At 47.1% G+C, this 27257-nt stretch overlaps 3 protein-coding genes, 1 long non-coding RNA gene and 4 other non-coding genes across 10 annotated transcripts; all 8 read left to right on the forward strand.

Moving 5' to 3' along the window:
* Nucleotides 1–1184: 1184 nt before the first annotated feature.
* On the forward strand, nucleotides 1185–16077 carry TRNAU1AP (tRNA selenocysteine 1 associated protein 1). 3 transcript variants are annotated; one of them, XM_015649423.3, is made up of 9 exons: nucleotides 1185–2683; nucleotides 2826–2923; nucleotides 3649–3748; nucleotides 6087–6139; nucleotides 6749–6880; nucleotides 9942–10061; nucleotides 11517–11628; nucleotides 12520–12553; nucleotides 14660–16077. In XM_015649423.3, exons 2-9 carry the CDS (start codon nucleotides 2838–2840, stop codon nucleotides 14794–14796), a joined length of 774 nt encoding a protein of 257 aa, XP_015504909.1. In that variant the 5' UTR covers nucleotides 1185–2683; nucleotides 2826–2837; the 3' UTR covers nucleotides 14797–16077. The 3 variants fall into 3 exon arrangements, with proteins under 3 accessions (XP_015504909.1, XP_015504907.1, XP_015504906.1); XM_015649421.3 differs by having other exon boundaries at nucleotides 1435–2689; nucleotides 11466–11628; XM_015649420.3 differs by having other exon boundaries at nucleotides 1439–2683; nucleotides 11466–11628.
* Nucleotides 16078–19027: 2950 nt separating this feature from the next.
* Nucleotides 19028–21693, forward strand: LOC107214000. Its single transcript, XR_001524857.3, has 3 exons — nucleotides 19028–20192; nucleotides 20560–20663; nucleotides 21265–21693. It is a non-coding gene; the product is annotated as an uncharacterized LOC107214000 (long non-coding RNA).
* LOC117245478 lies at nucleotides 19187–19329 on the forward strand. The gene has a single exon (XR_004500197.1). It is a non-coding gene; the product is annotated as a small nucleolar RNA SNORA16B/SNORA16A family (small nucleolar RNA).
* On the forward strand, nucleotides 19900–20030 carry LOC117245479. The gene has a single exon (XR_004500198.1). It is a non-coding gene; the product is annotated as a small nucleolar RNA SNORA44 (small nucleolar RNA).
* On the forward strand, nucleotides 20231–20365 carry LOC117245480. Its single transcript, XR_004500199.1, has one exon. It is a non-coding gene; the product is annotated as a small nucleolar RNA SNORA61 (small nucleolar RNA).
* LOC117245476 lies at nucleotides 21084–21154 on the forward strand. Its single transcript, XR_004500195.1, has one exon. It is a non-coding gene; the product is annotated as a small nucleolar RNA SNORD99 (small nucleolar RNA).
* Nucleotides 21694–21906: 213 nt separating the features above from the next.
* Nucleotides 21907–24581, forward strand: LOC117245469 (ras-related protein Rab-42-like). Its single transcript, XM_033519651.1, is given in 5 exon segments — nucleotides 21907–21919; nucleotides 23094–23347; nucleotides 23349–23398; nucleotides 24076–24367; nucleotides 24537–24581. Coding segments are annotated over 5 exon segments (654 nt in total).
* A 244-nt stretch (nucleotides 24582–24825) lies between these two features.
* Nucleotides 24826–26820, forward strand: LOC107214124 (ras-related protein Rab-39B). The gene is given in 4 exon segments (XM_015649152.2): nucleotides 24826–24859; nucleotides 24862–24941; nucleotides 24943–25226; nucleotides 26015–26820. Coding segments are annotated over 4 exon segments (825 nt in total). The 3' UTR covers nucleotides 26442–26820.
* The last annotated feature ends 437 nt before the right edge of the window (nucleotides 26821–27257 follow it).

Consider the following 27257-nt stretch of genomic DNA (forward strand, 5'->3'; position numbering starts at 1 on the left):
GGGGGGCGGGGATGAGGCGCGGGAGGCGCTGACCGGCTGATACCGTCACTGACCGGCACCCTCACACTGACTGATGGGCTCCCTCCCACGGACCGACACCCTCACATTGACGGACACCCTCACACTGACTGACTGACACTCTCTCTGACACCCACACAACAACCGACAGGCTGACATCTTCACAGTTCTGACACCCTCACTCTAATTGACGCCTGACACCAGCTGACCGTCTCCCTGACTGACTGACCCCCTCGCACCACTAACACCCCAACACTGACACAACCTTGCAGCCCCTCACACGTAGCACACCTAAATTCCCCAAGTGACACTCACCTCATATACTCCTGTGCATGCTGACATTCTCACACAAGGAGACATACACACTCAGACATAAACCCCAGCGTGACAGGCATGTTTGTGAGCAGTTACACTCACGCGCACATACATACACACCCATCCCACAGTGACCCTCGTTGTGTGCCTGCAGCCAGGTCACAGCCACACTTACACCGGTGTCCTGGTGGGCAGATACATGCATGGGCACCAACAAGTCTCACACTTCCATACTCTTAAGAGGCGCTTACACACTCCCATACTCACAGTGTGTACACTTGCATGCTTCAAGGATTTATCTGCTGTTTTACCTGCTCAGCTGCTATAGGCATTTACACGTTCATATTGTGCAAGGCTCAATACACTCATGGTTGTGCTACTAACTGTGCTCACACTTGTAGGCACTCACATTTGTATGTACCTCTCCAAGATTATCCTCACAACCTGCCCCCTACATGCACACCTGTGGATGCATCTTCATAGGGATTTTGACTCTCCTACATGTATGCACATTCATAAGCACTTACACATCCTGCTAGGTCCCTCATTCTTGCCTGTGTGTCTACCTGGCAGGAAGAGCACCTGTGTGAAACACACTCAGCCAAGAGTGTCTTGCTGCCTGCTGGGTGCACTCACAGTGATGCACAGCCCTACAGTGTTCCTTGTGTGCCCTTCACATGCCCTTACTCTTGTGCCCCTGTGTCCCTCACCACTCACTGCTGAGTACACACATGTGTGTACTAACCCCAGTGTGTTGTGCTCTGCCACCCAGCCACACAGCATGTTTGTGTGTGTGTGTGCTCAGTGTATCGTGCTCCCTGCATTGCTTCCACTGTGGTACACTGTGACACACACATGCGGTCCCACTGCTGTGTGTAGTGTCTTTGCTGTCTGTCACATATTTGTACACACCTGTGTGCACTCCACTTTGCATGTTCAGTCACACTAGCATCTCACAACTTCCCTGCCACCCGTTTCTTGGACGCACATCTTCCTTCAGCCCCTTTCTTGCAGCTCACACCAGCACAGTCCTGCTTGCACATAGTGTTCCTCATCTCTCACGTGTGTGTGTGTGTGTGTGTGTACACAGAGCCCAACACATCCCTGAGAATCGCACAGGATCCTTCTCTCCCACACACATACTCAGCACACCCAGTTTGCCACAGTATCAGGGAGTCCTCTACTGCCTCTGCTCATGCACAGAGGCTCTGTGGAGTCTCTTCACCCTTTTCCTCACACAGAGGATTATCTGCCACCTCTCTACCATAAAGTCCATCTTCTTTTTCATCACTACTCTCACAAGCAGGCCATGGCTCTTTGAGCCACACAGACATATCCAAGCAACCAGTTGTCTTTACAAATCCAGCTTTCCTGTACACACACCCCCACAGGATCACCCTGCATGGCACATCTGTGCAGAGTGGTGCTGCCTCTGCTCCTAGGACAAGTCAGTTCTGCTTCACACTCACTTCCACAGGGCATCTGCTGCCTTTTACACATGCAAGTGCAGTATGGTCACCTTCTTTCATGTTCTGTCACCATACACTAGTGGTGAAGCCACCTGGTACCTGACAGACACACAAACACTTCAGGGCTGTAGGTTATCATGGGCCACCTGTCTTACACAGGTAAATACATGGAGCTGTATGTATTTTGTACATGTATTTTTCAGCTTCATGTTACCTGTCACACACACTGCTCCCCATTTTTTAATTTTGCTTAGTTTCCTCCTCTAGTTTCTGTTATACACAGAAGTGCCCTGTTCATTCAGGCTCTTCACAGTATATTTGATCCAAATTCCAGCACCATTTCCTACTTGTTAGTTCCTTACACCACACAGACACCTGCTCTCCAGCATGTTCACATACACTCTTACCTGCACAGTGCCATCCTCCCCTGTGACATGAACGTGGTCAGTGGTCCCATGGGCAGGACAGAGCCTAGAGCCACTGTGGGACGCGATTCCAGGTCTTCCTCTGAGTGCTGCCCTGGTATCTCCAGGGTTGTGCAAGGCAGATGCAGCTCTGCAGATCCCTACTGCAGCTCCACGGGGCAGTGTCACCTGCCACATGCCACCCGGGGTTGTGCCACACCTATGTACCCACAGCGCTGGCCCAGCCTTCGCTTGCACCTGGAGAAGGAGCCTGCCACCTTCTCCCCTGCTCCTTATAGCAATGCTCAGTTTGTTGCTGTATGTTTCTGAGTGGCTTTTGTCCTTCTGTGAAGCTCCCTGTTCTCTGAAATTCATGCTGTCTCTTGGGTTCCACTTTGCAGACTGTTGAGCCTGGTTCATGCATGCCTGCTGGTTTTGAGTGGCATCGACCTCTTAAATGCATCTTCTTTTTGAAGTGTAAGGGTAAAATCCTTCTCAATAATGTTTTAACTGCTTAGGGGGACATTGGCACATGTATTCTCCTTTTTGTAGATGCCCTGATCTAACTTCCTTTCTTTTTTTTTTTTTCTTTTTTTTTTTTTCTTTTTTGCTTTTATAGCTGGAGCCCTATATGGATGAAAACTTTGTTTCAAGAGCCTTTGCCACCATGGGAGAGCTTGTACTGAGTGTAAAAATCATTCGAAACAGGTTGACAGGGTAACTGTTTCCATTTGTTCTCGGAGTGCATTTGGACTGAAGTGTCGCTGTGGTCCTTCGGTATCAGAGTGAATTTTCCCCTTGAGTTTCTCACCATTGCTGCCACCAATATGAGAATATTAATGAGAGCAATGGAGAGGGCACTGCTGGCTCTTCAGCCTCCCCTCAACAAACAAGGTTTGGCCCTCATCCTGCAGTGCTCCAGCACTCAGTCAGAGCAGTGTATGTATCTCATTCCATCTCTCTGGGAATTATACCTCCCCAGGCTTTGGTCACTAGTCTGTAGTGCAGCTGTGTGATGCTGACAGAGGTGGGAAGTCTGACTCAGAGCAATAAGAGAATGTCTAAAGTTCATTTGAAATAAAGTGAGTGATTTATGCAGAATAAAGTAGTGTCATTCTTATTCATTATTCTCTTAAGCTTTGTAATTTCAGTTTTTAGTAGTTTAAACTTGAGTGGGCAAATTGATGGTCAATGAAAGTAGGAAGTAAACTGTAAGCTAAACAGTTTTCTATGTGCTTATGTCAACTTGACTTATGGTAAGTAGGGGCTATCCCTTGAGATCCAGCTTCTCTTTGGTAGCTAATCTTTATACTTTAAAAAGAAATTGTTCTATGTATTGTAAGTAATTCCTACTAATTAAGATAAGTTATTGAAAATACAACTTTCCTCCTCAAATGTGTTTTAAATTTATAACCTTTGTCTCTTCTGTGTTGTATGTTCAGAATTCCAGCAGGCTATTGCTTTGTGGAATTTGCAGATCTCGCTACTGCAGAGAAATGTTTACACAAAATCAATGGAAAACCACTTCCTGGTGCTACACCGGTAAGTAAATGGGATCAGCCAGTTAAGAAGCAAAACCTGGAAGGAGAAAAACCACTGATTTCTTTGTGACTGTCTAGATAAAATCCAGGTGTAGAAGTGTTGTGGAGTGTGAGGTTTTTTATATCTGAGCATTTCTGCTGTTACCAAAGTTGGACTAATCAGAAACCTGAGAAGACCGAGGAAGAAATTAGACTGAGTGTAGTGTATGTCTGCCACAATTCTTCCATCTCTCTCCTTTTGTATAATCATGGAGTCACAGAGGGGTTTGGGTTGGAAGGGACCTTAAAGCTATCACATTTAATTCCCTACCATGGGCAGGGATGCCTTCCACTAGACCAAGTTGCTCCAAGTCCCATCCCGCCAGGCTTTGAACGCTTTCAGGGATGAGGCAAACTGAGAATTTAGCTGTGTGTGTTGTTACATGTGTACAGGATCAACTTGCAAGTTCACACTGTCTTTTGAGTAACATTGATTTGCAAGAGAAACATGACATTTAATCTTGCATTGTTCTTGGCCCTTAGCAAACAGAAGTTACTTGAACCACTTTATAGTGGAGAAGGAGCCAGACTACTGAATAATTGCAGTGCATAACTAATGTCTCCTCTACATAAAAGCTGGGTAGTTAGGAAGAAGAGGAGGAATAGTCAGAGAGGTTAATTTTAGGATGTTGATGTGAATATGTGGTAGATTAAAATGGGACGGCTGACACAGCTGTCTTGTTGTACCTGCAGGAGATGGCTGCAGTAGCTGGGGTGACTGATTCATAAAGCAGCTCTAGAATCACCTCAGTTATGGTGTGATATACAAGGTAAATCGATTCCTATTTCAGAGTAGTTAATCCCCAGAGTAGGAAACCGGGAAGTTCAGATTGAACTGTTTAGTCAACATTCCTGAGAGAGTGACGTGCCCTGTTAAAAGGGGTCGATGAGAGGCCTGGAGATATCTGTTTCACGTGTTTGCTCATGATTAAGGTAAGCTGATCATCCTGGATGCCTTCTGTAGTCACTGGAGAGACCAAGAGAGCAGCTCTTGCAAGGAGTAAGATAATAATGGAAGTTTGGTTTTGGGGATACCCGTCTTATTTCACAGTTTGTTCAAAACACAGTGCTGTGTGGAAGGATGATTTGCATAACACATGGAGAGAATCACAGATATCAAGCAGAGATCCAAAGCAACCCAAATCAGTGCACTCAGCAGGCAACTGCCCAGCTCATCCTTTGCATTTAGAAACTTTTGCTTACAGAAGTGAATACTTTTATTTATTTTTAAGTACTGAGTAAGCCAAAGGAATAACAGAGAGCCATGGTGCTGGTGCTGTCTCTCTTCCAAGCACTGGCGTTCCCAGTTCCTATCTGAGTGAAATTACTCTCAGGTGTCTCATTGATTTTAAACCCAGAATATTTCAATGAAGAGCAAGATCCAAGAAAAAACTTCAAAATGGAATCTGAATTTTGTGTTAGCTTGTAAATGATCCACAGAAAGTTGTGTAGTACTGTGCTCCAGAGAATGCAAACATGCAAGGAACAGGATTATAGCCTAGAGTGAAGTCTGTGCTCTTTTTCCCAAGAATTATTTACTTGTCTTTGTGATAAGCACATCCATCATACAAAGTCTGGGAACACACTGGGCTCTTCACTGTACTGAACAAGTACCCTGATCTCTAGGTCATTTCTGATTGTGATGTGAAATTCTCATTTCTGATCCTGAGATTACCCCCTGATCTCTCAGAGCTGATCCGAAGATCTTGGTCTCTTAGATCTTGGTCTAAACTTACATGTAAGTTGTTGCTTGGGTACAAGTTGCTGGAGTCTGGTAGGTTGGGGACAAAGAGTTCCAGATGGGCACAAATCTGGTCTGCTGTGAAACTTCTTTCAAAAGTAAATTCAGATGCAAAATTTAAAGAGGCCTTCAGTGGCCAGTGTAGTTCTTTCAGAACCCTTTAATTTTGGATCTTACTAAATGTCCAGAGCCAAGTATTTAGCCATGCTTCCAGACTCAGGTTGAATCCATTTTCCAATGTGGTGGATTCTGGTCTGCTAGTGTTTGTGTTAAATCACAAAAGTCCAGTAGTAGTGTTGTCATTTCATTTTAAGACCTTAAAATTGGAAGTAATTTAACATTTATTATTACTATCTCTGTTCAGATTTTGATTTTCATTATTATATCTGTATTGACACTAAATAAAAATGTGCTTGTTACCTTAACTGTCTGGCCTGAAGGCATTGAACATGTGTCAGCATTAAGAAAGTTGTATTAAATCAGCTTATTGTATTTTTCCCTAATTGCTTAAATCACATGAAACATTTGAATGTATGGATTAATTTTTGCTTTGTTTCAGGCGAAGCGATTTAAATTGAATTATGCAACATATGGAAAACAGCCTGATAACAGGTAAGAGCTCAATATTTAAATACTAATTTTACCTACTTAATGTCTCTTTATTAATTGCCTTGCAAAAAGTATTCAAAATATGCAAACCCAAAGACTGCCAGTCTTTAGTAGAGTGAGGAGATCTTAGACTGACAGTTTTGTGCTTTGTCCTTTGTGTGGCACAGCAGATTTATCCAGTGTCCTTTTCAGGTATATCAGCTTTGTAGTGTCAAAGTATCTAATTCACATATTATAATTTAAGATCTATATATTGGAAGTAGCGTGTCTATAAATGAGATATTGTTTTCTTGCTGTTTTAGGAATCAGAGATATCCTGTGAGTAATAAGCAGTGAAATAATCTTTAAATAAAAGCAGTATTAAGCTGGTTGGTTGTGCTGCTTGAATTAACTTGAAAAAGCAGTGTCAATGAAAATTTTAGTTAAGCAGCTTAACTGGTGACACTTCAAAGTCTCCATTAAATGGTCTTTTAATATCACTCTTCTCTGAATTCAAATACTTAGGCTAAATGGTAACTGTCACTAACTGTCACTCAGTATGTCCCTTCCTTTTTTTTTTTCCTTTTTTTTTTTTTTGATTGTATTTAAGAAGTTTTCTTTTGATTTTTTTAGTCCAGAATATTCCCTTTTTGTGGGAGATCTGACCCCCGATGTGGATGATGGGATGTTATATGAATTTTTTGTTAAAGTCTATCCATCGTGTAGAGGTGGAAAAGTTGTTTTGGACCAGGCAGGAGTATCCAAGTAAGTTGTCTTTTATTCACTTTTTTTTCACTTCACATGTGGCAACAGAAAAGATAGAAAGCAGCAACGGGAAAAAAAAATATTTTTGCTGAGATTTTAATAATCTTATAATATAGTGTTCTTGGCCATTCATTCTGAAGTTTGCTTGAGTTTTGATAGTCACCATGGGTATTCTCACTTCTCTGTCAGTGTGAGGCCCTTTGTCTGTTATTGTACTTCTTAAAATGCTGAAAAATGTCTTAAGTAATCTTGAAACACTTTCTTCCTGGACTCTCAAGTGGAATTGTGCTTTACAAACTTTAGGCTATTGAGTGTATATTCCTGTGGGAGCTGTGCAGGTTTTTTTTCAGACAGGGTAGGGCACACAGAGGTATGATTCACTGTCAGGTTCTCAGTAGCTGCCTTGTTTGTATTTCCTGAAAATGTCTTGTCAAAAACAGGTATCAAAACATTGAATTTCTTAATGTAATTAAAACGTTTTCTAAATAGCACAAAATTAAACTGTATTTTCAGAGGAAGGAGCAGTTGGAGAGCATCCTTGTTTTCAAAGCAGAGCGTGGCTTCATTGAAGCACAATTTTCTGATATAATACCTGTGAGAATGTTGTGATAAGATGTAGGCTCATGGCTATAGGTCCCCCCACTTTCTCATATGTGGTTTCTCAGTCTTAGACAGGCTGGTTTGAAGGAATCTCTGGAGGCCTCTGGTACAGCTCCTAACAGGATTGCAAACAGCACTAGATCATACCATCCATGAACTGTGTGGCCTGGAAAACCTCCCAGGTTGGAGATAATTCAATCTGTCTGGACAGCCTGTTCCAGAGCTGCACTCCTCCCCCGTCATGAAGGTCCCATTCAAGTGCAACCTGAACCCATTGCAGAGCTCCTTAGTCTGTCTGACTGTTGGGTCCTCGTGCTGTCATTGCCATCTCACCTGGGACTGACACTGCTGGGTTGGGTTCTGTGTGCCTTCTGCTCCTCAGTTCCTGTTGTGCTGCACCTGCTTCAGTCTCTGTCTATAGAACAGGTGTTGATGCTGCAGGTTGGGTATTGGGAACTGTACATAGGTGCAGACCTCAAGGAAAGGGAATCTGTGGTAGCTTGGGAAGTGGGAAAGGAGCAGGGACTTAGAGTCCTGTTTCTGGGAAGAGCAAAGCTGTCTCCCCTGGCAGTGCCAGAGTGTTGGTGCCAGGGGCTTTGTTGGAACTTGTGCAATTGCTCAAAGCTGAGGCAACTGCAGGTGTCAGTGTGATGTGAGAGAGGAGCTTAGGGCTTGTGGACATGCCCAGTGAAGCCCTGGCCCTTCCAGCCAGGGCTGGTGGATCAGGAAGGCCTCCTTCCAGCACCTCTTATCCAGACAGGAGAGGAGCTTGGAGCATGGTGCTGTGGTGCTGTGCCTACTTCTTTCTTCTGAGGGTGCAGGTGCTGGGATTTTCCAAACTTCAGGGTCAGGACAGAAGGTCTGCAGGGAGGTCCTGGCCAAGAAGAAAGTATTTCTTTCCATACCAGTGTTTTAGGCATTGGTGTGGAAAAGCAAAATATCTGGAAGAGTTGGAAGAATCACTGTCCTGTCTCACTTGCGGCATCCATCATCTTCTTCTGTACACTGCATCCGTCTCTATCTGTCTCTGTTTTGGAACTGCCAGTCTTCCCAGTTTATCTTATACACTCCTAGTCCCATCTGAAAATCTGCCAAGTCTTTTGGCAGCTTAGAAACTTAGTTGGGTTTGTGTATGAACACCTTAAACTGACTTATAAGTTGACTTGCACTGTATTAATTTACCATAGTGCTTTGGCAGAGGGCAAGTTAAATGAACTTGGGTCTGTGTAGAGTTTTGCTTGTGCTTAATAATCTAGTTTGTATGTAGATAAGTCTAAGCTTTGATCTGGTCTTTCTGTGGGGAGGATGCATCCATACTTGTGTGTGTATGTATATATATATATATATATATATATAAGATATTTGGACTTGTGTGTGGAGCTTGCTGTGCAAGGTACTGAATTTTCTGAGCATGAATAGTTCTGAAATAGGTGTGGGGACTTCCCAGGAGTAGTAGGTGATGCTGCTTTCAAAATAGCACATTATTTGGTGTTTAGCAGTTCCCACAGAATAGATAATGCACTGTAAATTTACACCCTTGCTTACGGCTTGTTCTTTTCCCCAGGTAGACAAGCCCTTCCCTCCCAAACTTCTTCCTTTGGTTAGATGGATTCCTCTTTCCCTCCCACACCTAAGTCTTTGATCTTTCTGCTGTGTGAGGCAGCCCATCCCATGATGGGATCCTGGCACTGCCCTCTTGGATGCTGTTGCACTTCTTCTGACTCACTGCAGCATCAGAATCCCACGCAAAGGACTGTTGGGCTTGGAGGGAGTTGGAGTTTTCTGTCTGGCTGACGTGCAGTGCTGCCACACCACAGTGAAGGGTTGCTGCAGAGTCCTGGGGTTCTGGATGTGCTGTCCCAGTTCCAGCTGTGCTCTCAGCAGGTTTTACCTACTTGATGTCGAGAGCTCATTTTCAGGCCCACTGTTGGAAATGCTGTTTTTGGGAATGGCAGAAAGCTTATTTGAATATATTCCTGTTGAAAAGCAAACTTGATTGGAAAGCATATCCTAGGAAAAAGTAGTATTTTCCATCACAGTGGGGCAGTTCTGGATAAAAGCAGGGTCTGTCTTGTCAATCCTGTGCTGACTTGCAACTCAAGATTATCAGTATCCTCCCAGCAGAGATTTGAGGTTTTACCATGTGTCAGTTCACGCATTTCAATATGGCTTGTGTCAGCTCACTTCCAGTTCCCTGGAATCCTATGGCACAAGAACTACTTTACATTGACAAGCCCTTGAAAGTGCTGCCAGAGGCTGGACGTGTGGCTTCAGGCATTCTGGAAAAGCAACTGGAAGGCAGAATAATTTCATGTCTCCCAAAAGCAGGGACAACAACCCTAATGAACGTTTTCATTCACTGTCTTTCCCAAACCAATTCAAATTTCACTGTAACTAATTTTTATAACGGGGCATGGCTCTTTGGGGTTGGTTTTATCTGAGTTATTCTGTGTCTTTGCAGAGGTTACGGGTTCGTGAAATTCACGGATGAGCTGGAACAGAAAAGAGCACTGACAGAGTGTCAGGGAGCTGTGGGGTTGGGCTCTAAACCTGTACGCTTGAGTGTGGCTATACCAAAAGCGTGAGTAGAACAGCCAGACATTTATATGAAAAATCACATCTGGTTTTAAATGCCTTTTAGTGCTTTGGGTACATGTCCTAGATGTCTCCATCACAAAATGAAGGCATACCCATGAATATGGGGAGTATCAGAATGCCCAGAAGTTCAAAGAAATTATAACATTAGCTCAAGATTGAGAATTTGACACTGTTTTGAATTGTATGCATAATTAAATCCATACACATGCACACACCCTGTAGTTATATATGATTGTTTTAAAAGTATATGTTCCTTTGCATTAAATTGAAATAGTTTAAATCAGCTTAATGATGTCTGGATAGCAAAGCTCTACTACCTTGCTAATTATATTATGATGTCTACTACATATAAGAATTTTGGGGCAGGGATTAACTTTTTTTTCTGTGTTTGTTCAGAACCTGATACAATGAGATCCTGGTCTGACTTGGTGCTCGTAGCACTAGGGTAATACAAATCATAGTAATTGCTCCCTATTTGAATAATATTTAGATTTGCAGTGACCTCATAAGTCTTGGGGGAAAAAAGGAAGAGAAAAACAGAAAAAAGGGGTGTATCATGGTGAGAAGTTTGATGTTTCCTTCTTCCTACTTCTCACTAATTTCATCATTGGTAGAAATAGCCATTTCCAAACAGTATTTGTCACCTCATTATTTCAAATCTTGATAGTTGGAATACTATTTCCTTGGGAATGCTGACACTTTATGGCAAGGAATAGGAATTTCAGTTGGTTCTCATGGTATTTTTTTTTTCATTACTAGTAGTTCTTATTTCATGAACTTTTTCAAGTCTGTGCATTGAAGACCACCCAGTTCAGAGAGTAAGGGGATGAGTCCTTGCTTAGGTTTCTGTATGACCATGGCATACAGAAGAAGAGAGTTTTTTCCATTCTTACAAAAGAAAACTTGAGGTTTTTTGGAAGGCTTTAAGTCTTTAACTCTTCATGTAAAGCAAGACTCAGTACCTTCTCTCAGAAAGCTGCAGATCACTTAACTTCATAGTCTTTATCAGAAGGAAAAAGGGACTCCAGTATCTGGATTGTGGTTCAGGATTGTTCTAAACTGAAGCTCATAGTCCTGAACTCTTCCCTTCCCAAAGCCAGGAAATAATACCCAATTAGCTCATAAAGAATAAAAGCAATGTTTATTAATAAGAGGAGTATGAATACAGGAAAGGGTATTAAATTTAAACCGCTTCTTTCTTTATGTAAATATATGGAAATAATAAAGATTGTTGCAGTAAATAGTGAATATATTTTAAAGTTTGAAATTTGCATGTTAGACTAAGCCTTGTCTCTTTACCACGTTGTATCTTAAGCTATTTCACTGCTTTTTTCATACTTGTTCTGCACTATTCTATTGCATCTTACTCCTGCTTTATTTTTTTAAGTAATCGTGTGAAACCAATGGAATACAATCAGATGTACAACTATAATTACAGCCAGTATTACCAACAGTATCACAGCTACTACGCTCAGTGGGGGTACGACCAGAACACGGGCAGTTACAGCTACAGCTATCCCCAGTATGGCTACACGCAGAGCACCATGCAGGTAGGGCAGCACAGAAAGACCACAGAGCTTGAAAGGTGGGATGGGAACATCTTATCTTCAGCTCTGAGAATCACACAATGTCCTGAGCTGGAAGGGACTCATGGGAATCATTGAGTCCAGCTTCTGGCCCTTCCCAGGACACCCAAACAATCCTACCCTGTGCCTGAGAGCGTTGTTCAAATGCTCCTGGAGCTGGGGCAGCCTTGGGGCCGTGACCATTCCCTGGGGGGCCTGTTCAATGCCCAAGCACCCGCTGGGGGAAGAATCTTTTCCTGATATCCAGCCTGACAGAGCTCCAGCCATTCCTTCAGGTCCTGTCCCTGGTCATGGAGAGCAGAGATCAGAGCTGTCCCTCGGGAGGAGCTGCAGACCCTAATGAGCTCTGCCCTCAGTCTGCTCTGCACCAGACTGAACATACCAAGAGATCTTAGTACAAACCTCTTAATAATGAAGTCTTAATATAGCTACTATATACTGTTTAGCCCCTGGTGTGTCCTGTTGCCTTATGGAGAGTATATTGCTGAGGTAAAAAAAGGTCTGGAGGACACAAAGGGTCTCTTAATACAGTTGTCATGGTAGTAGAGTTCTCTTGGTACAGGCAATGCTCAGAGTGCCTTTGGGATCCTTCATAAACTTTCTTATAAAGGATAGAACACATCAGAACAGTCACCCCACTTCAACCCTGAAATTTCAAGAACTGCCTCAGTTAGAGGTTTAGTGTAGGATCTTGCCCATGGTCTGCTGGGAATAGAACACAGGCTAATGTGTGAAGAATTCTGTTGTAATAACTCTAGTATAAAAGTCAGTCTCTCACAGCACTAATCAACAAGTGATGCTTGCAAAAGAAAAGATAATTATTCACTGTCCTAAGGGGTTTGTTTTTCCTTGCAGACATATGAAGAAGTTGGTGAGGATGCATTGGAAGGTATGTTTCTCAAATTCTGTATTGAAGTTGTCTGTATGTTCTGCACTGCTTAGAAATAGTCTTTCTCAATTTGGCCCTAATTTCAATTCATAATATATCTTTATCTTTGAGTAAATCTGGGAACATTTGTGCGTTGCTTTCACCTAGAACAGTTACATCCTGGTTTTACAGTTGGCGAGGACTGAAACTGTTTGACTTCCCCAGCACTGAGATTTCAGTCTTCTGCAGTACTGAAACTTTATCCTTTTTTTACTAGGGTGGGTTTTTTTTTCTGATATGCTACCAAGAAAAAAGTAGATACTCTGTTTTTCTATAAAATCTTGACATTTAGAGCCCAGAATACTTCATTGTGCTTTTAATTTAAAAGTAAAAGGGACTAATATTAGTCACCACACTGACAATATATTTCAAGCAGTCATTGCTTGAAAAGGGTCACTAAACCAGATTGGGGTTTTAGATACCTATACAAGTAGCTTTCATTTATTGATGCAAGAAACTATCATTTCATGCCAGCCATTCCAGATTTCTGTCTTGAGTGGAATATACACTATGCAGTATATGTTACTTTTCTCTTAAAAAAAAAAATAAATACATGGTAACAGCTTTACACGATCCACTGGTATGAGTGACAATGTGTGTGGAAGCTCTTAATGGCTCATAAAATCATTCCAGGAGAGCTTTCCTTTTGTTGAACCAAACATCCCAGGACTATAGTTGGGATATCCCTGGATATCTTTTTCTGGTTGATTAAATGCAAGATTCCTACATTTGTAGGAAACTGAATCCACATATTGCCACTGAATCATTCCTTTTCCTTAAATCTCTTCTCCTGTAATGATGTAGCTAAAACCAAACATAGAATCCTGGAATGCTTTGGGTGGGAAGGAACTTCAAAATCCATCTTTACCCACCCGCTGCTATGGGCAGGGACACCTTCCGCTATCCCAGGTTGCTCCAAACCCTGTACAGCCTGGCCATGGATACTTCCAGAAATGGGGCAGCCTCAGCTTCCCTGGGTAACCTGTGCCAGGGCCTCACCTCCCTCACATGGAAGTCACATGTTGACAAACATTTTATTCCTGATGTGTTTTAGAATCTTTCCATTCATTCAGCTTTATACTGAGAGTTATTCACTGACCTGTGTGATTGTGCTACTCTGATAAACTGAGCTTTGGGTTGCCGCTGTTGTCAGGTGACCTCTATACCCTACAAGAGTTTGGGGAGTCCATCACTGTGCAGTGGAAGCAGCAGGATTGGACCTGCTGGCTTGTTGTCCAAACATTTCTTCCACATGGAAAACAGGGCTATGCTCATACGTAATGCTGTAGAGCCACTAGCACTCCCTTCGTTCCTAACTGTGGCTCCCACTTTGAGCTGCTGGAGGCTTTGGTAGACGAGCTCTGGTGACTGCTTGCAGCAGCACAGGGTGCTCCCATCCATCCGTCTGTCCATCATTTGTGAGCTCACAGTGGAGGGAGCTGAGGGGAATGGGTGCCTCTGCCTCTGCTCCTGCCCTTTCCATCAGGCCAAACCCCTCCTGGCAGTGCAGGTGGCTGCGCTGGGCTGTGAGGTGCAGGTGTGTGTTCCCTGCACTGGCTCTACTGTGGGGCAATCACCACTGTAAAAAGGGATGTGCTTGGATGTAGTTATTCCTTAACACATTGCAGAGAGATTGAGTAGGGCTGATCTGGTCAGGTTTGTGACTGGGCAAGTGCTGGGAATGTTTGGTGAATCACAGAATACTTGGGGTTGGAAGGACCTCTGGAAATCATCCAGTCCAATCCCCTGCTAATGCAGGCTTACTTATAATATGGGACACAGGAACACATACAGGTGGGTTTGGAATGTCTCCAGAGAGGGAGGCTTCACACCCTCCCCGGGGCAGCTGTTCCAGTGCTCCATGAAAACAACTTCTTGTTCATGTTGAGGTGCTTGCTCCTTGTAATGTCAGTGGGCACCACTGAATAGTCTGGCACTATCCTCTCACATCTGCCCTGGAGATATTGAGACTCCCCCCCGTGTTTGTTTTTATCTACCAACTTGTTTACAGGGTGGGTTTTTCCTGAACACCTTTGATGTGCGACCTGTTTGTCTTTCCTCCTGTAGATCCTACGCCTCAGTTAGATGTCCATGAAGCAAACAAGCAGTTTATGGAACAGAGCGAAGAGCTCTACGATGCTTTGATGGACTGTCATTGGCAGCCTTTGGACACTGTCTCATCAGAGATCCCAGCTGTGTTATAGCCTCGTTGCTGAGGCATTGTGTCTGAGACATCCTGCCAGTGTGCTCTGGACTGTTACACTGCCCCTGGATCCTGCAATAGTGAGGGGTGGCCCTTTCCCCACCCAGGTCTGGTACTCGGAGTACAGGAGGCCTGTGGCCTTTCCTGTAGAGAATAAGTATTGTAGGAACATCACGGTAACCTTTATTCATGGTGAAAATTAGAACTGCAACAGTTTTATTCCCTTTGTCTTGAAATGAACTCTTAATACTTACTGGAAATTGTAATTTATAAACTTTCAACAAGATGGCACAGGGGAGAGACTCTACTCCATCAAACAATAAAAGAGTTGGTCTTTTAAGTAAAATTACCCTTTGCATTTTGGTTCCTGCCCATCTTTCTGTTTTGCTGCCCATTGAACTGTCTTAAGTCATTTAACCCAATGCTCATGAATGTGTTATTTCAAAAAAGATCATTGTTGGACACCACTAAAATGTCTCAAAATCTTTCCAGTGACTGAGTAGAGTTGCTGTAACTTAAGCATGGATGAAATCTTATGTTGTGGTTAACTTTAGCTGTGATCTTGAGCTTGCAAGTTTGATGTTCTTAAGCAATCAACCCAAAGAGCACTTTGGAGAGCAAAGACAGAAAGGAGTGTTACAAAGCTACAGATTGATGCCTTTTACCTGGTGATCTCTTGCACACCTGGCCTGCGTCCCCACCGTGTATGAGGAAGTAATTCCCCATCAACCAGCAGCTTAAAACACTTTTTCCAGCAGCCATATTTAAATGCTATTTTGTGTATCATGCCTTTATTTCTTTTTTATTGTGGACACACCGTGATGATCTCATTGAGATGTTGAGATTTTGTAGTGTCTTCCACTGTCCAGTCAGAGTGAAACTGAAGCTCTTGCAGCAAAAACGGGTCAGAGAAATTGCACTGCTGTATTGTGCAACAAATGGCTGTTAACTTGGAAAGTGGTTTTCTACTGGATGTTGTATAAGCTGGATGGACAAGCAATATATTTAAGCTGATATGTTGCATTAGAGCTGAAAGCAAAAATAATAGCACTTACATACATGTTATAAGCCCTTATTCAGGCTTTTGTGCCTTAAACTTTTGGGGAAATAGGAACAGAGAAACTACCTGTAATAAATGTCTATCCAAGGAATAGTTTGGTAACTGAAATTGCTACTGCAGAGCATTTCGTTGCCTCCCTGCCCATGTTGATGCAGAGATTTGCCACAAAATTTAAATACTTCGATAAAGCTACTTCTATTACATCTTTGTTTGTGTCCATAATTATGACCTGTTTGTCTGTCTGTGGTCTTTTTTATCAACTGGAAGTGGGATGTGAGGGGAATGGTGATGTGACTGGAGTTATGTTTTTCCTAACAAATGGAGCTAGAGGACTGCTGGACTCCTGCGTTCTCATCTACTGTGTATTTTCCTTGTGCTGTGCCCCTGAGTGTGCTGCTGTCTCACCCTCAGCTGCTCTGAATGTAAGGAAAGGAATGTTCCCTGTGCATGCCAGGAGTTTCAGAAGCAGCAGAAGTGGAAGAGAGCAGAGCTTTATATCCTCTGTTGTGGCCCCTCAGCTCAGCCCACCCCCTCTCCTTGGGAAGTTCAGCAGAGTGGCATTGCAGAAGTGATGTGAAGAAGGGCATTTAAAACACTTCCTAGATCATTCTGTTACTGTTGCCCCGTGTGCCTGCCCTTCTCTTTTGGAGCTGCCTTTTCCTACCCCCTAATAAAGATTTTAGTTTTTACAATGTGGCCATCCCAGTTTGCTCCGGGGGGTAAAGCCACGCTTATTTATCAATATTCCCTAAGCCTGGATAAACCATCTCCATACAGGTCTGTCTCTAGAGGAGCGAAGAGCAGTTTATTAGGGATCAGACAGCAACCCTGCAGGAAAATCCTTTTTTTTTTTTCTCTCTGCTTTTGTTTTGTGCTGGAAAGAAAAATGGTAAATATTAATCCAACCCATCCTAACCCCTAATTCCTGGGAGAACTGGGCACATACAGACCCTTGTGAGGAATAATTTGGAATTGCAGAGGCCAGCAGAAATGACCTGCTGACTCCTGTTTACTGGTGCTGCAGAGCTTAAAATAGCTCCAGCTTTTGTTTCAGGAGAGGGGCTGATGTGAGGCTCTGGACCTCATTCCCTGGAGGTATGAGCCAGGCTTTTGGGGTTGTTTGGGAGAACCTCAACCAAGATTCTGTGGAGCTGTTAAATCTCTGCATTGTTTTTTGGGTTTTTTTTTTATATTACTTACTCATCTCAATGTTCATTTTCAGCTCCCAGCCATTACTGCAGTGTGTGAAGCACAGGAGAGACTTTTATATGAAGCTACAAGACAGCCACCTCCTGGGATTTGTAGGGTTTGCCTTTTGGAATCCCAGTTAAACAGAGTGTGGGATTTTGTTTCTCCTGGATGGCTATAGGAAAGTCCCAGATTAATTACCATTTAGTGTCACAGAGGATGAAAGACAAAGAGTCCACGTGGTAAGGTAAATTCTGCTTTTATGTCTATATGCTAAAGGCAAGAAGTCCAAGGTAGATGATATCACACCTCTCTGGGATTGTGTAATTCCTGAAAATTGTATTTATATCAGCAACAGAGATCATGAAGCACTCTGCCTTTAAGCAGGCAGGGTTTATAGCAATTCCAAAAACAACTCAAACGCTCTTATTGTCTTCTTTATTGAATATGCGATCATCCAATTTAGATGAAATTGTAGGGACTCCAATTCCCGTTTTGAGTTACACTGACTGGGTATGTTCAGCAGAGGTGGAGGTACATGGGCGTTCTCAGGCACATAGTGGTGATTTCCAAAGGCTGAGCTCCAAGGCTGCAGGGTGGCCCCTTGCCATTAGCCTGTGTTTAATTAGAAGCTTGACAATTGTCAAAATTGGCACATTGGGGTGGCCTGGGGGTGATCCTGACCCGCTTCCAAATAGATGAGGAGTCTGGAAGCATTTCTTTAGCAAATGTATGGATTAAAGGGCTGAAAGGGGCTGAAGGTATTTTTTTTTCCGCCCATGTGAGTCTGACTAGAGAAAATTCCAGTTACTTGGATCAGTTTCTGGAGACAGGTTCATATCCCACACACTGAGACATACACAACACCCTTGGGAATTTCTCTGAATCCCTTTTGAGGAACAGAGATAAATATTTGACTCTAATCTTCCTGTACTTGGTTTCTCATTACTGGCTTGTTAATCTTCAGCTTTTGCTAAACAAGATCTGAGAAGAATTTTTACCTTCCAGCCTTCTCCCATAAAACATGACCATCCTTTTTGCCCTTTCTCCAGGGTTTGGGCAGGAAGCAGTCTCAGGCTTTTCCAGCTGATTTCCCACGATGGGTGTCCCTTCAGAATCAGCACCAGCAGCTGTTCCAGCACTCCTTTCCAGCCCGTTGGCAGGTGCACCCATTTTAAATCCTTTCCACGGGTTATAAATCATGACCCAGGAGCCTTACAGTGGTACTATGTTGGCAAACAGACTTCTGTTTCCAACAACCTTTCCTTCTATTCCCCGAGGGTGGAGTGCTCCCCCCGTTCCAAAAGGGAGGAAGGAATAGGGGAAACATAGCTACTGGCTTCAGTTTTTCAGAGAGTAACCCGTGGTGTGGACCTTGCATGCGGAAGGAGAGAGAAACTGTATTTGTCCCACCTGAACTGGAGAGTCATTTAGATGGGGCGGGGATGTGCAGCTGCTCCCAGTACTAGTAGGGGTTGTGAATCATAGGATCGTGAAATAGTTGGGGTTGGCAGGGGACTCAAAGCTCATGTCATTCCACCTTCTGCCATGGGGAAGAACACTTGCTACTAGAGCAGGTTGTTCGGGGGCGTCCTTTATCCTTTGGGATGGGGTGGAGTGGGCGGCTGGAAGGGGAAGGCAGGAAGGACGGCGAGGGCTGTGGGCAGTGCGACCTACAACTCCCAGAATCCTCCGCGGGAGGGCCCGGCACCAGCAGCCAATCGGAGCCCACGGTGCCGCGGTATAAAAATGGCCGCGGAGGAATTTCCTCCTCTCTCGGCTATGGCGGCGAATGGGGTGGGGTGCGCGGCCGTCACCAGGCGCCATCCACTGCCATCCTCCTTCGCTGGGCCTCTCCCACCGCATCGACGCCCCGTGGGCATCGCTCCCGGCGGCAGCGCTTCGGTGCCCTTCGAAGGCTGCGAAGGGCAGCGCGACCTTACCCCCGCCCTCCTCTTCAGGCTGGGCCCGGCCCCAGGTGAGTGGGGGACCCCCGAGGCTGAACTAATCCCCTGTCCCGGGACCCCCGAGGCTGAACCAATCCCCTGTCTCGAGACCCCCGAGGCTGAACTAATCCCCCGTCCCGGGACCCCCGAGGCTGAACTAATCCCCCGTCCCGGGACAGGCAGAGCCCCCCGGACCCGCCCGGCCCTATCGAAGCTGCGTCTGTCGCTGCTATGGTAGATGCAGTCAAAAAGGAGCCGAGAGCAAAGGGACTTTCCTCGACGGTCGCCGCTCAGTTGGAGCTTTTGTAACTGCTCGGCAACATTTCGGGAAAGGACACGGCCCGCCATGGGTTAGGGGGTTACTGGTGCTGGAAGTGGGCGGCTGCCGCAGATCCGTGCCCCTGGGGTCTAAATTGATGCACCGGTGGGAGGGAGGGGTGTATCCCATCTTTCTGTAGTTTTGTTTTAACTTAATATTCTTGTAATTTACTTAAACCTCTAGACTCTTTTTTCCCAGCAGCATCCTGGCATAGAAGGTGATCCCAGGGCATGGGATGTCTCGTGATGGCCTCAGCTGTGGTCAGGTAAAATGGGGGGTCCAGGTTCTGGAGTCCTCCATTGTGCTGAGCATTTGGTTGGTTTTGTGGCTTCCCTGGGCCACAGTAAGAACCAGCAGCATTTCCTGCCCCTCTGCTATCAGACAGTGCCAGCATGTGCTGTTCCAAGGCTGTGCATCCTCAGGGTTTGTTCTTGGGGCTGGGCTGTGCAAACTGCCTTAGTTCTTGCTCCGTCTGGATCGTGTATGGGTGAGATAAGGGCAATTCCTCTCTCAGGGGCTCACTAGAGGCAGAACTGGGAATCATCCCTGATCCAGAGCCAGTTGACTGCTCTGTTGTAGCTCCATGTTTACCTGCATGTTTATCCAAGAGCTGTGGCTCCACGCAGTAGCTACAGGTCTCCAGCAACATGCCAGAGCAATGGGAAGGTCTTTGACTGCTGGGCCTCTTTTGTCCATGACTGTCACTCACCCCTCCAATACATTTTTTGGGAATTGGGCTGTTCTTTGCATGTGGTTTTAGGGTGGAATGAGTCAAAGGTGTGTCTACAAGAGTCTGCAGCCCACTGCTGATGTTGGGGGTATGTTACGATGTCTTCCAGGGCTCCTGGGTGTTCCAGAGCTCACCCATCTGATGATAAACCCAGGTGAGAAGGTAGTACCCTTGTTGGATCTCCACAGCACATCCCTCCAAATCCCTTTCCCATCAGATCTGAATACCGATCTTGTGGTCGAAAAAGGAGGAAGAGTAAAATTCATGCTGGTCTTGGGCTCTCTGCAGGTGTGTCATATGCTGAGAGGGGCCACTAGGAAGACAGACTGTGTTGCCCTTACTGTTTTGGGAAGTCTGGTTGGGAAGCAAAGTCCTGGTCAGGAGAAGGGATAAACGCTGGGCACAGGGGGCAGAGGTGCTGTGAGAGTCCGAGGGTTGGGATTTGTTGGGAGTATCTGAGCCATGGATTTACAGTGACCCATCAGCTTCAGGCACTAAACTCTCTCTCTCTGTTTTTTCAGCAGTTAATCTGTGGAGAAGGGTGAGAACTTGTTAGCCCTGTCCCAAGGGCTTCAGCTTGCTTCCCATAGGACCTGAGTTGTGGGGATGCTGCTGTGTGGAGCATGTGAGTTGTCCCCTAGGGAACAGTAAGCTTAAACTAGATACTGGGAGGAAATTCTTGGCTGTGAGGATGAGGAAGCCCTGGTTACCCAGAGAAGCTGTGGCTGCCTCATCCCTGAAGTGTCCAGGGCCAGGTTGGATGGGGCTTAGGCCGTCCTGGTCTGGTGGAAGGTGCCCTGCCCATGGCATGAACAGGGTGGGGCTTTTAAGGTGCCTTCTAACCCAAACCATTCTGGTATTTCATGATCTGGAGTGGGGTCTGAAGGACAGGATCCAGTTCAAGCTGTGACTGCCTGTGGTAGAAGTGGCCAGTTTTTTACCTGGACTGTGCAGGTGGGAATTATCAACCTCGTTTCAGAGGCTTTTAATTAACCAGAGTTGTGATCTGTGGTGCAAGGTGTGGGTGAAATCAGTGGCAGTGCAGTCTGGTCTATGATGATTCCCAAGTCTGGAGACTGTTGAATGAGTCCTGCGGATATGGGGCTGAGGCCAGGCACGAGTGGGTAGGGAAAAAACAAGTTCTGGAATGTGGATGGAACCTTGACACAGTGCTGAGCCCAACTGCTCATCACTCAGCTGGATTATATTTTATCCCTTTTTTTCAGGCCTAAGCAGAGGGTGAGCCATCCTTGAGGGACTTGGTGCTGCAGTGTCAGACTGTTACTTCCCAGCTCTCTCCTCCAGAAGTGGGAGCTCTGCAGAGCCAGATCCTGGCTCCTTCCCAAGCTGTGAGCTCCACTGAGTGGGATCAGCCACATTTCTGGGCTCCACTCACCCGCCGTGGAGGGAGATGAAATTGGTTTGGCTTCAAGTGTTGCCCAAGCTCCCGATCAGATGCTCCACATGGAAGAACAGTCTGTTCCATGGAGTTTTCTCAGCAGGGGGTCTGTGTATCAAACACTTGGTGGTGGGTTTGATCCCTGTACAGGCCATTCACTTAAAAGCTGGACTCGGGGATCCCTGTGAATTCCTTCCAACTTAGAATATTCTCTGTGTGTGATACAAAGTTGTAATAAATGCAATTACTTCAAATCCTTGTGGTGTCTCCTGTGTTTTGAGTTGCATTGGGATGGGGTGAGGCTGGGTTGGCTCTGAGCCAGGGAAGCCTGAGCATCCCCTTGTAAGGTGCAGGTCGTGGGTGGGGAGACAGAAACCCACGACTCATGCTCCAGGTGCTCATGAGACAAACAACTTCGTTTATTATTCAGAACTCACTTAAATACTCAATTAAAGTTTTCCTGGGATAGATGGCCTTGGCTGGTACGTCTTTCCCTGCCCAGCTTCCTGGCCATTTGTGTGCTTTCTTCTCAGCTTGGATGGGGCTGGTGGAGGGTACCCTATCATTTATCCTGGGACGTGTTCAGACATGAGCTAGGCTAGCTGAATTGGATTTGTGTTATGGTCAGATTTAGCTTGGCCAGCCCAAGCCAGCTGTACTGTGACAACACTGACATCCCCTTCCAGCGGAGCTCACCTGTGCTCAGGTGAGTTTCTGTGCTTGCTGCACGGTGGGGTGTGACTCCCCCCCAGCACTCAGCAGAGGTCTGTGGAGTGCAGGAACACCTGGCCCTTCATGGTGGTGTTAGAGCAGCTCCTGCACCCTTGGGGTGCTCCAACACCCTCAGCTGGAGCCTTGGTGGTTTTGGTTGCCTGTTTTCCCACCATAGAGAAAAATGGGTGGTGGGGAGCCACGGTCTCTCAGTTGGAGCTACTCTCTTCTGTCTCTGGATGGCTGGACAGTGGCAAAGTCTCTGCACCTGAGGTAACGTGGGTGCCCAGAGTGCTTTGTCCTGGAATGTTGAGCTGGTGCCTCTGACCCCTCTGGTCTCTTACCTACAGGTCTTGAGAGCCCCTTCCCTGTGGAGTGTCTCCCAGCTCTTCCAGAATCCTGTCTTCTGGGGGACACCAGGGAGTGTGCACTCACTGCCTGGCTGTCCCTGTTGTCACCAAAGCTAGGCAGCAGAGACAGCTGGTGTGTGGCAACACTGAACAGCATCCTGGCAGCAACAAAGACTAAATGCTAGAATGTGCAAGGAAATGATTAGTGTGAACTTCTGTTGCTGCTGAAGTTTGAAATGTTGGGCTGTTACTAGGGTGTGTGTCTTGGAGTTTGGTGGTTGGAAAGCAGGCAAATGGGAAAAAAATAGTTTTAAAAACAGGGGAATTTAAATAATCACTTAATTCAGTGATTTTCCTAGGTGGTTATAGCTATACAGCAGCTCAAAACTTTTTTTTTTTTTTTTGGTATGTAAACCTGGGAAGACGTAACCCTCTTACTTTCCTCAGTGTTACTGGGAAGGATGAGGACTGAGCTGGCAGCTGGGACAGTTCTCCCTGGGACAGTTTGTTTGGCCCAGGTAACTTCGGGGCCAGAGCCATCCCTGTCCCCAGGTGGGGTGGGGACAAGGGTGGAGGCCTGTCCTGTTGCTGCTAGCACAGCAGGAATGCAGTGGCTCAGGATCCAGCCAGCTCAGCCATGTGACAGATTCCCACCAGGATCTCGACCCTGAGGGACACTTCCAGTTCCACATCATCATCATCATCGTGCTGGAGGACGCGGCCGTGGGCAAGTCCTCGCTGCTGCGCTGCTTCGCTGACAGGCTGAGTGGGGGTCCTGGTGGGGTAGCCACCCCTGGCCCAACCATCGGTGTCGAGTTCTAGAGCAGGACTGTCCTGATGTCGCCCAACTGTCAAGGCCAAGCTGCGGCTCTGGGATACGGCTGGCCAGGAGCGGTTCAGGTGAACCCCAGCACCCCCACCCCACTGAGTCATCCTCCCAGCCTGGGGTGTTTGTAAATCCCCGGCCAGGTGTGCACAGACAGGCAGCGATAGCTCTCGGGGATGGTGATGCTTTAGGGGCCAGTGACACCTTGTGTTGAGCTTGCAGTGGCACTGGAGCTGTTCAGGAGAGCAGGGCCGGGTGCTGGTTGCGGTGTGCTGGTGGGTTGGGGAAGGGTGGTTTCTTTCCTGATTACATCAGGCCAACCAACTCCCAGGAGCACCTGGGAGTGTAAGAGAGGCTCAAATGGGGCACGAAGAGCTGAAGAGCAAAGTGACGTAGCTGGAGCTGGGCTCCCAGGCCCTCCCCATCCCTGGGAACCTTTAGGGAACCCCAAGGTTCGTCCTGGTGGTGCCCTGTTTCTGTCCAGTGCTGCCCTATCCCCACTACACCTGGGGGCTGTTGGGGGGATAATGGTACCACAGAGTCCCTGAAAACCCCACAGGTCTCCTCTGGAGCCCCCTCAGTCTGGGGGGAAGGATGCTGAACAGAAAACAGGGCTAAAATAGCCAAGACAGGTCTCCCCTTCCCACTCCCGAGGTCTGATCTCTCACCCAAAAATCTCCCAAGCCCCGTCCTAGGGTTGTCAGTGTGAGAGCTTCCCAGTACCCATTGAAACCCTGCTGGGTATACCCAGATCCATCACCAGGTCCTTCTACCAGAGTGCAGTGGGGGTGCTGCTAGTCTTCGACCTCACCAATCGGGCATCTTTCGAGCGTGTCTGAGTGGTATTGTGAGCTGCAGGGGACCGCCCGCCTGTCTTTGTCCTGGTGGGACACAAGTGTGACCCGGTGGCCGAGCGAGTCGTGTCAGCAGAGGAAGCCGGACACCTCACCACCACCCTGGGCATGGCCTTTGTGGAGACCTCAGCCTGCAGCAACATCAACGTGGAGTTGGCCTTCCAGACACTGGCTGGGAGTATCCAGCAGGTACTGGGGATCCTTGCCCAAACCAGGAATGTGATGGCATCAGGCTCATCCCCAGCCAGAGTCGCTGCCAGCCCCCAGCAGGGAGAGAGCCCCAGGAGCATTGCCAGTGCTGATGGGGACAGGGGGATGTGGGACCCCAACCCGTGAGGATGCTTCTCTCTCCACGCAGCACCTGCAGCCCTTGGGTGATTATGAGGCTGGGTCTTCCACCTAGGCTTGGGATTATTTCAAACCTTAATTTGGGGGCTCTGAAAAAATAATACTCTGCTGTAGGAGTGTTTTTAATAAACCTAAGGCTTTTCCACACTAAATAAAGGCTGTGCCAAGCTCTGCATCCCGGGCAGAGGCACAGCACTCATACCATGGCATGGGGGATCCTCTGCTTTGGGGGGCATTGCTGGTGGGACAACAGCTCCCCTTGTCTGGGACACTTTTCAGGGTGTCCTGTCCATAGGAAAATGGGAGCAGGCACCCCTGAGTTCTTCCAGCTGGATGGAGCCAAAATAAAGAGGACAAAAGGGCTCCAAAGGGGCCATGCAGCACCAGTGGTGCTGGGAACGCCTCCTGGGTGGAGGAGCTCTCTGCCTGCCTGAACACGCTCCTGGTGCGGGGGTGGCAGGTCCTGGCAGCCAGCAGAGGCACAGATGGAGCCACGGTGGCAGTACCAGTTCCGGGTGATCATGCTGGGGGACTCAACAGTGGGGAAATCTTCCCTGCTGCAGTGCTACACCGAGGGTGTCTTCCTAGACACTGTCAACCAGACAGTGGGGGTGGACTTCTACGTCCAATTCGTGGAGCTGGAGCCAGGGCTGCAAGTGAAGCTGCAGTTCTGGGACACAGCCGGGCAGGAGAGATTCAGGTGGGTCCATGGGGTGGTGAAGGTGGATGTCCCCGTCCAGATTTGGGGTGGAGTGTGATTACAAGCCCAAGGAGGTCCTTGGTGTGGCTGTGTTCCCACTTGTCCCTTTGTGTGAGGGACCACCATGCCAAAAGCCAAAGCTAAGGGAAAGGAGCCCTTGGGACTGCCTTGTAAGTCCTTCCTCCAGCTTGGGGATACAGTACTTCCCCAAGAACCCCCCTGCCACACTAGGTGCAGAGGGGCTGGGGAACAGCTGGGAGCCTACTGGGTGCTGGGTGAAACATCTTCCTCAGCTCAGCTGCTAGGAGCCTTCACACCTCACTGTGGGGCTGTCTCCACCAGCCAGGCAGCTCCTGGGGACAAGAAAGCTTGGGAGATGTGGCTACAGGGGATGGGAGAGTGGAAAATCTGGGTTTGCAGGAATGGGAGGGTTGTTTGCAGGAATGAGAGAGGACTGTTGCAGCACAGATGGGAAAGTACTGGGGACATGGCAGCAAGGAAATGAGTTCCAGGACCGTGACAGCAGGGATGGTGCAGCCCTGTGGACATGGCTGCAGACACAGGGGCACTTAGGGGCTGTGACTGCAGGAGACAGATGAGCTTTGGTGGTTGAGCAGAAACCCTGGAACTCTTACACAGCAAAAGGCTGATTCTCATTCATGGTGGTTTGAACACAAGGTGCTGCTTGCAGGAGCAGGTCCTAGCCAGGACCACTCTGCAGGCAGGGAACACGCTGTCTGAGGTGGCACAGGGTTGGCCACTCACCCTCCCTGCTCTTGGCACCCCAGGTCCGTGACTCGCTCCTACTACCGCAACTCAGCTGGGGGGATGCTGCTTTTCGACCTCACTAACCGCGCGTCCTTTGAGAGCATCCGGCAGTGGCACCGGGAGGTGACTGACACAATCCAGCCTTTCCGTATGGTCTTCCTGCTGGTGGGGCACAAGAGTGACCTGTCTGGGCAGCGCCGGGTGGGCCAGAGAGAGGCGGAGAAGTTGGCGGCCTCACTGGGCGTCCAGTACGTGGAGACCTCAGCCAAAGATGCTTCCAATGTGGTCCAGGCCTTCCAGATGCTGACAGTGGCCATTTACCAAGCGCTGCAGACGGGGCAGTTGGTGGCCACCGAGGCATGGGACGGGGTGAAGAGCAGCGTCCCGCTGCCAGTGCTGCCCAAGGCTCAGGCACTGGAGAAGAAGCAGAAGAAATGCTCGTGCTAGAGCTGGGGACACTGGCAAGGCAGGCACACGCTGGGCTCAAGAGGGGAAGTGGATATGGAGCAGCCAGACACAAGCAGGAGTGGAATGGCCACATTAAATACCTCTGGTCACCCTCTGCCTGCCTGTGTTTTCCTGGGAAAGAGGAAGCGTGTTGGAAGGGTGAAGTCCTCCAGTGGGACTTCACAGGCTTGCAGAAATCAATGTCACCCCTTCCCCTATTCTCTCTCTTGTACTGACTGAGATCCTAATCATAAAGCCCTGAATTCTTTAAGTCTTCCCAAATAGAATTAAAAGTGACAAATTTATCATGGAACTCAGATAATGTATCTGCCATTCTGGCTGAGTACATGCCTAGTTGAGCCCAAAGGAAAAAGAATGACATACCATTGTGAGGAAATGCCTGCTTTCCCTTTTAGATTGATCTTCATACAATGTAATTTGCAAAAAAAACCCTCTGTACAAGGCTGCAGAAAGGAGCTCACCAGGCTCCTCATCTCACAGTGACATGAGGAGTGAGCCTGGGATGGTCCTAGAATCACTTCACGCACCCTGGTTTCCCCTACAGGTACCAGGAGCCTCCAGAAAGCTGGACAGGGAGGATGAGCCCAGCTCTGCCTCAGGCTGCAGGAGCGTTCCTGTCATGGAGGGGGATTTGCAGTGCTGTCAACTCCCTCATCCCCGTAACAGTCCCTGGAGCTTCCCTGAGCAGAACAGCAGGAACAGGCAGGGGCATGTGGCCTTTTTAATGTCCAGGCACAGACAGAACCGGGGGACCTTGACTTCAGGAACATCATGTCCTCCCAACAGTCCAAATAT

The sequence above is a fragment of the Parus major genome, chromosome 23 (assembly GCF_001522545.3).
Source record: "Parus major isolate Abel chromosome 23, Parus_major1.1, whole genome shotgun sequence".
NCBI classification, from domain to species: Eukaryota; Metazoa; Chordata; class Aves; order Passeriformes; family Paridae; genus Parus; species Parus major.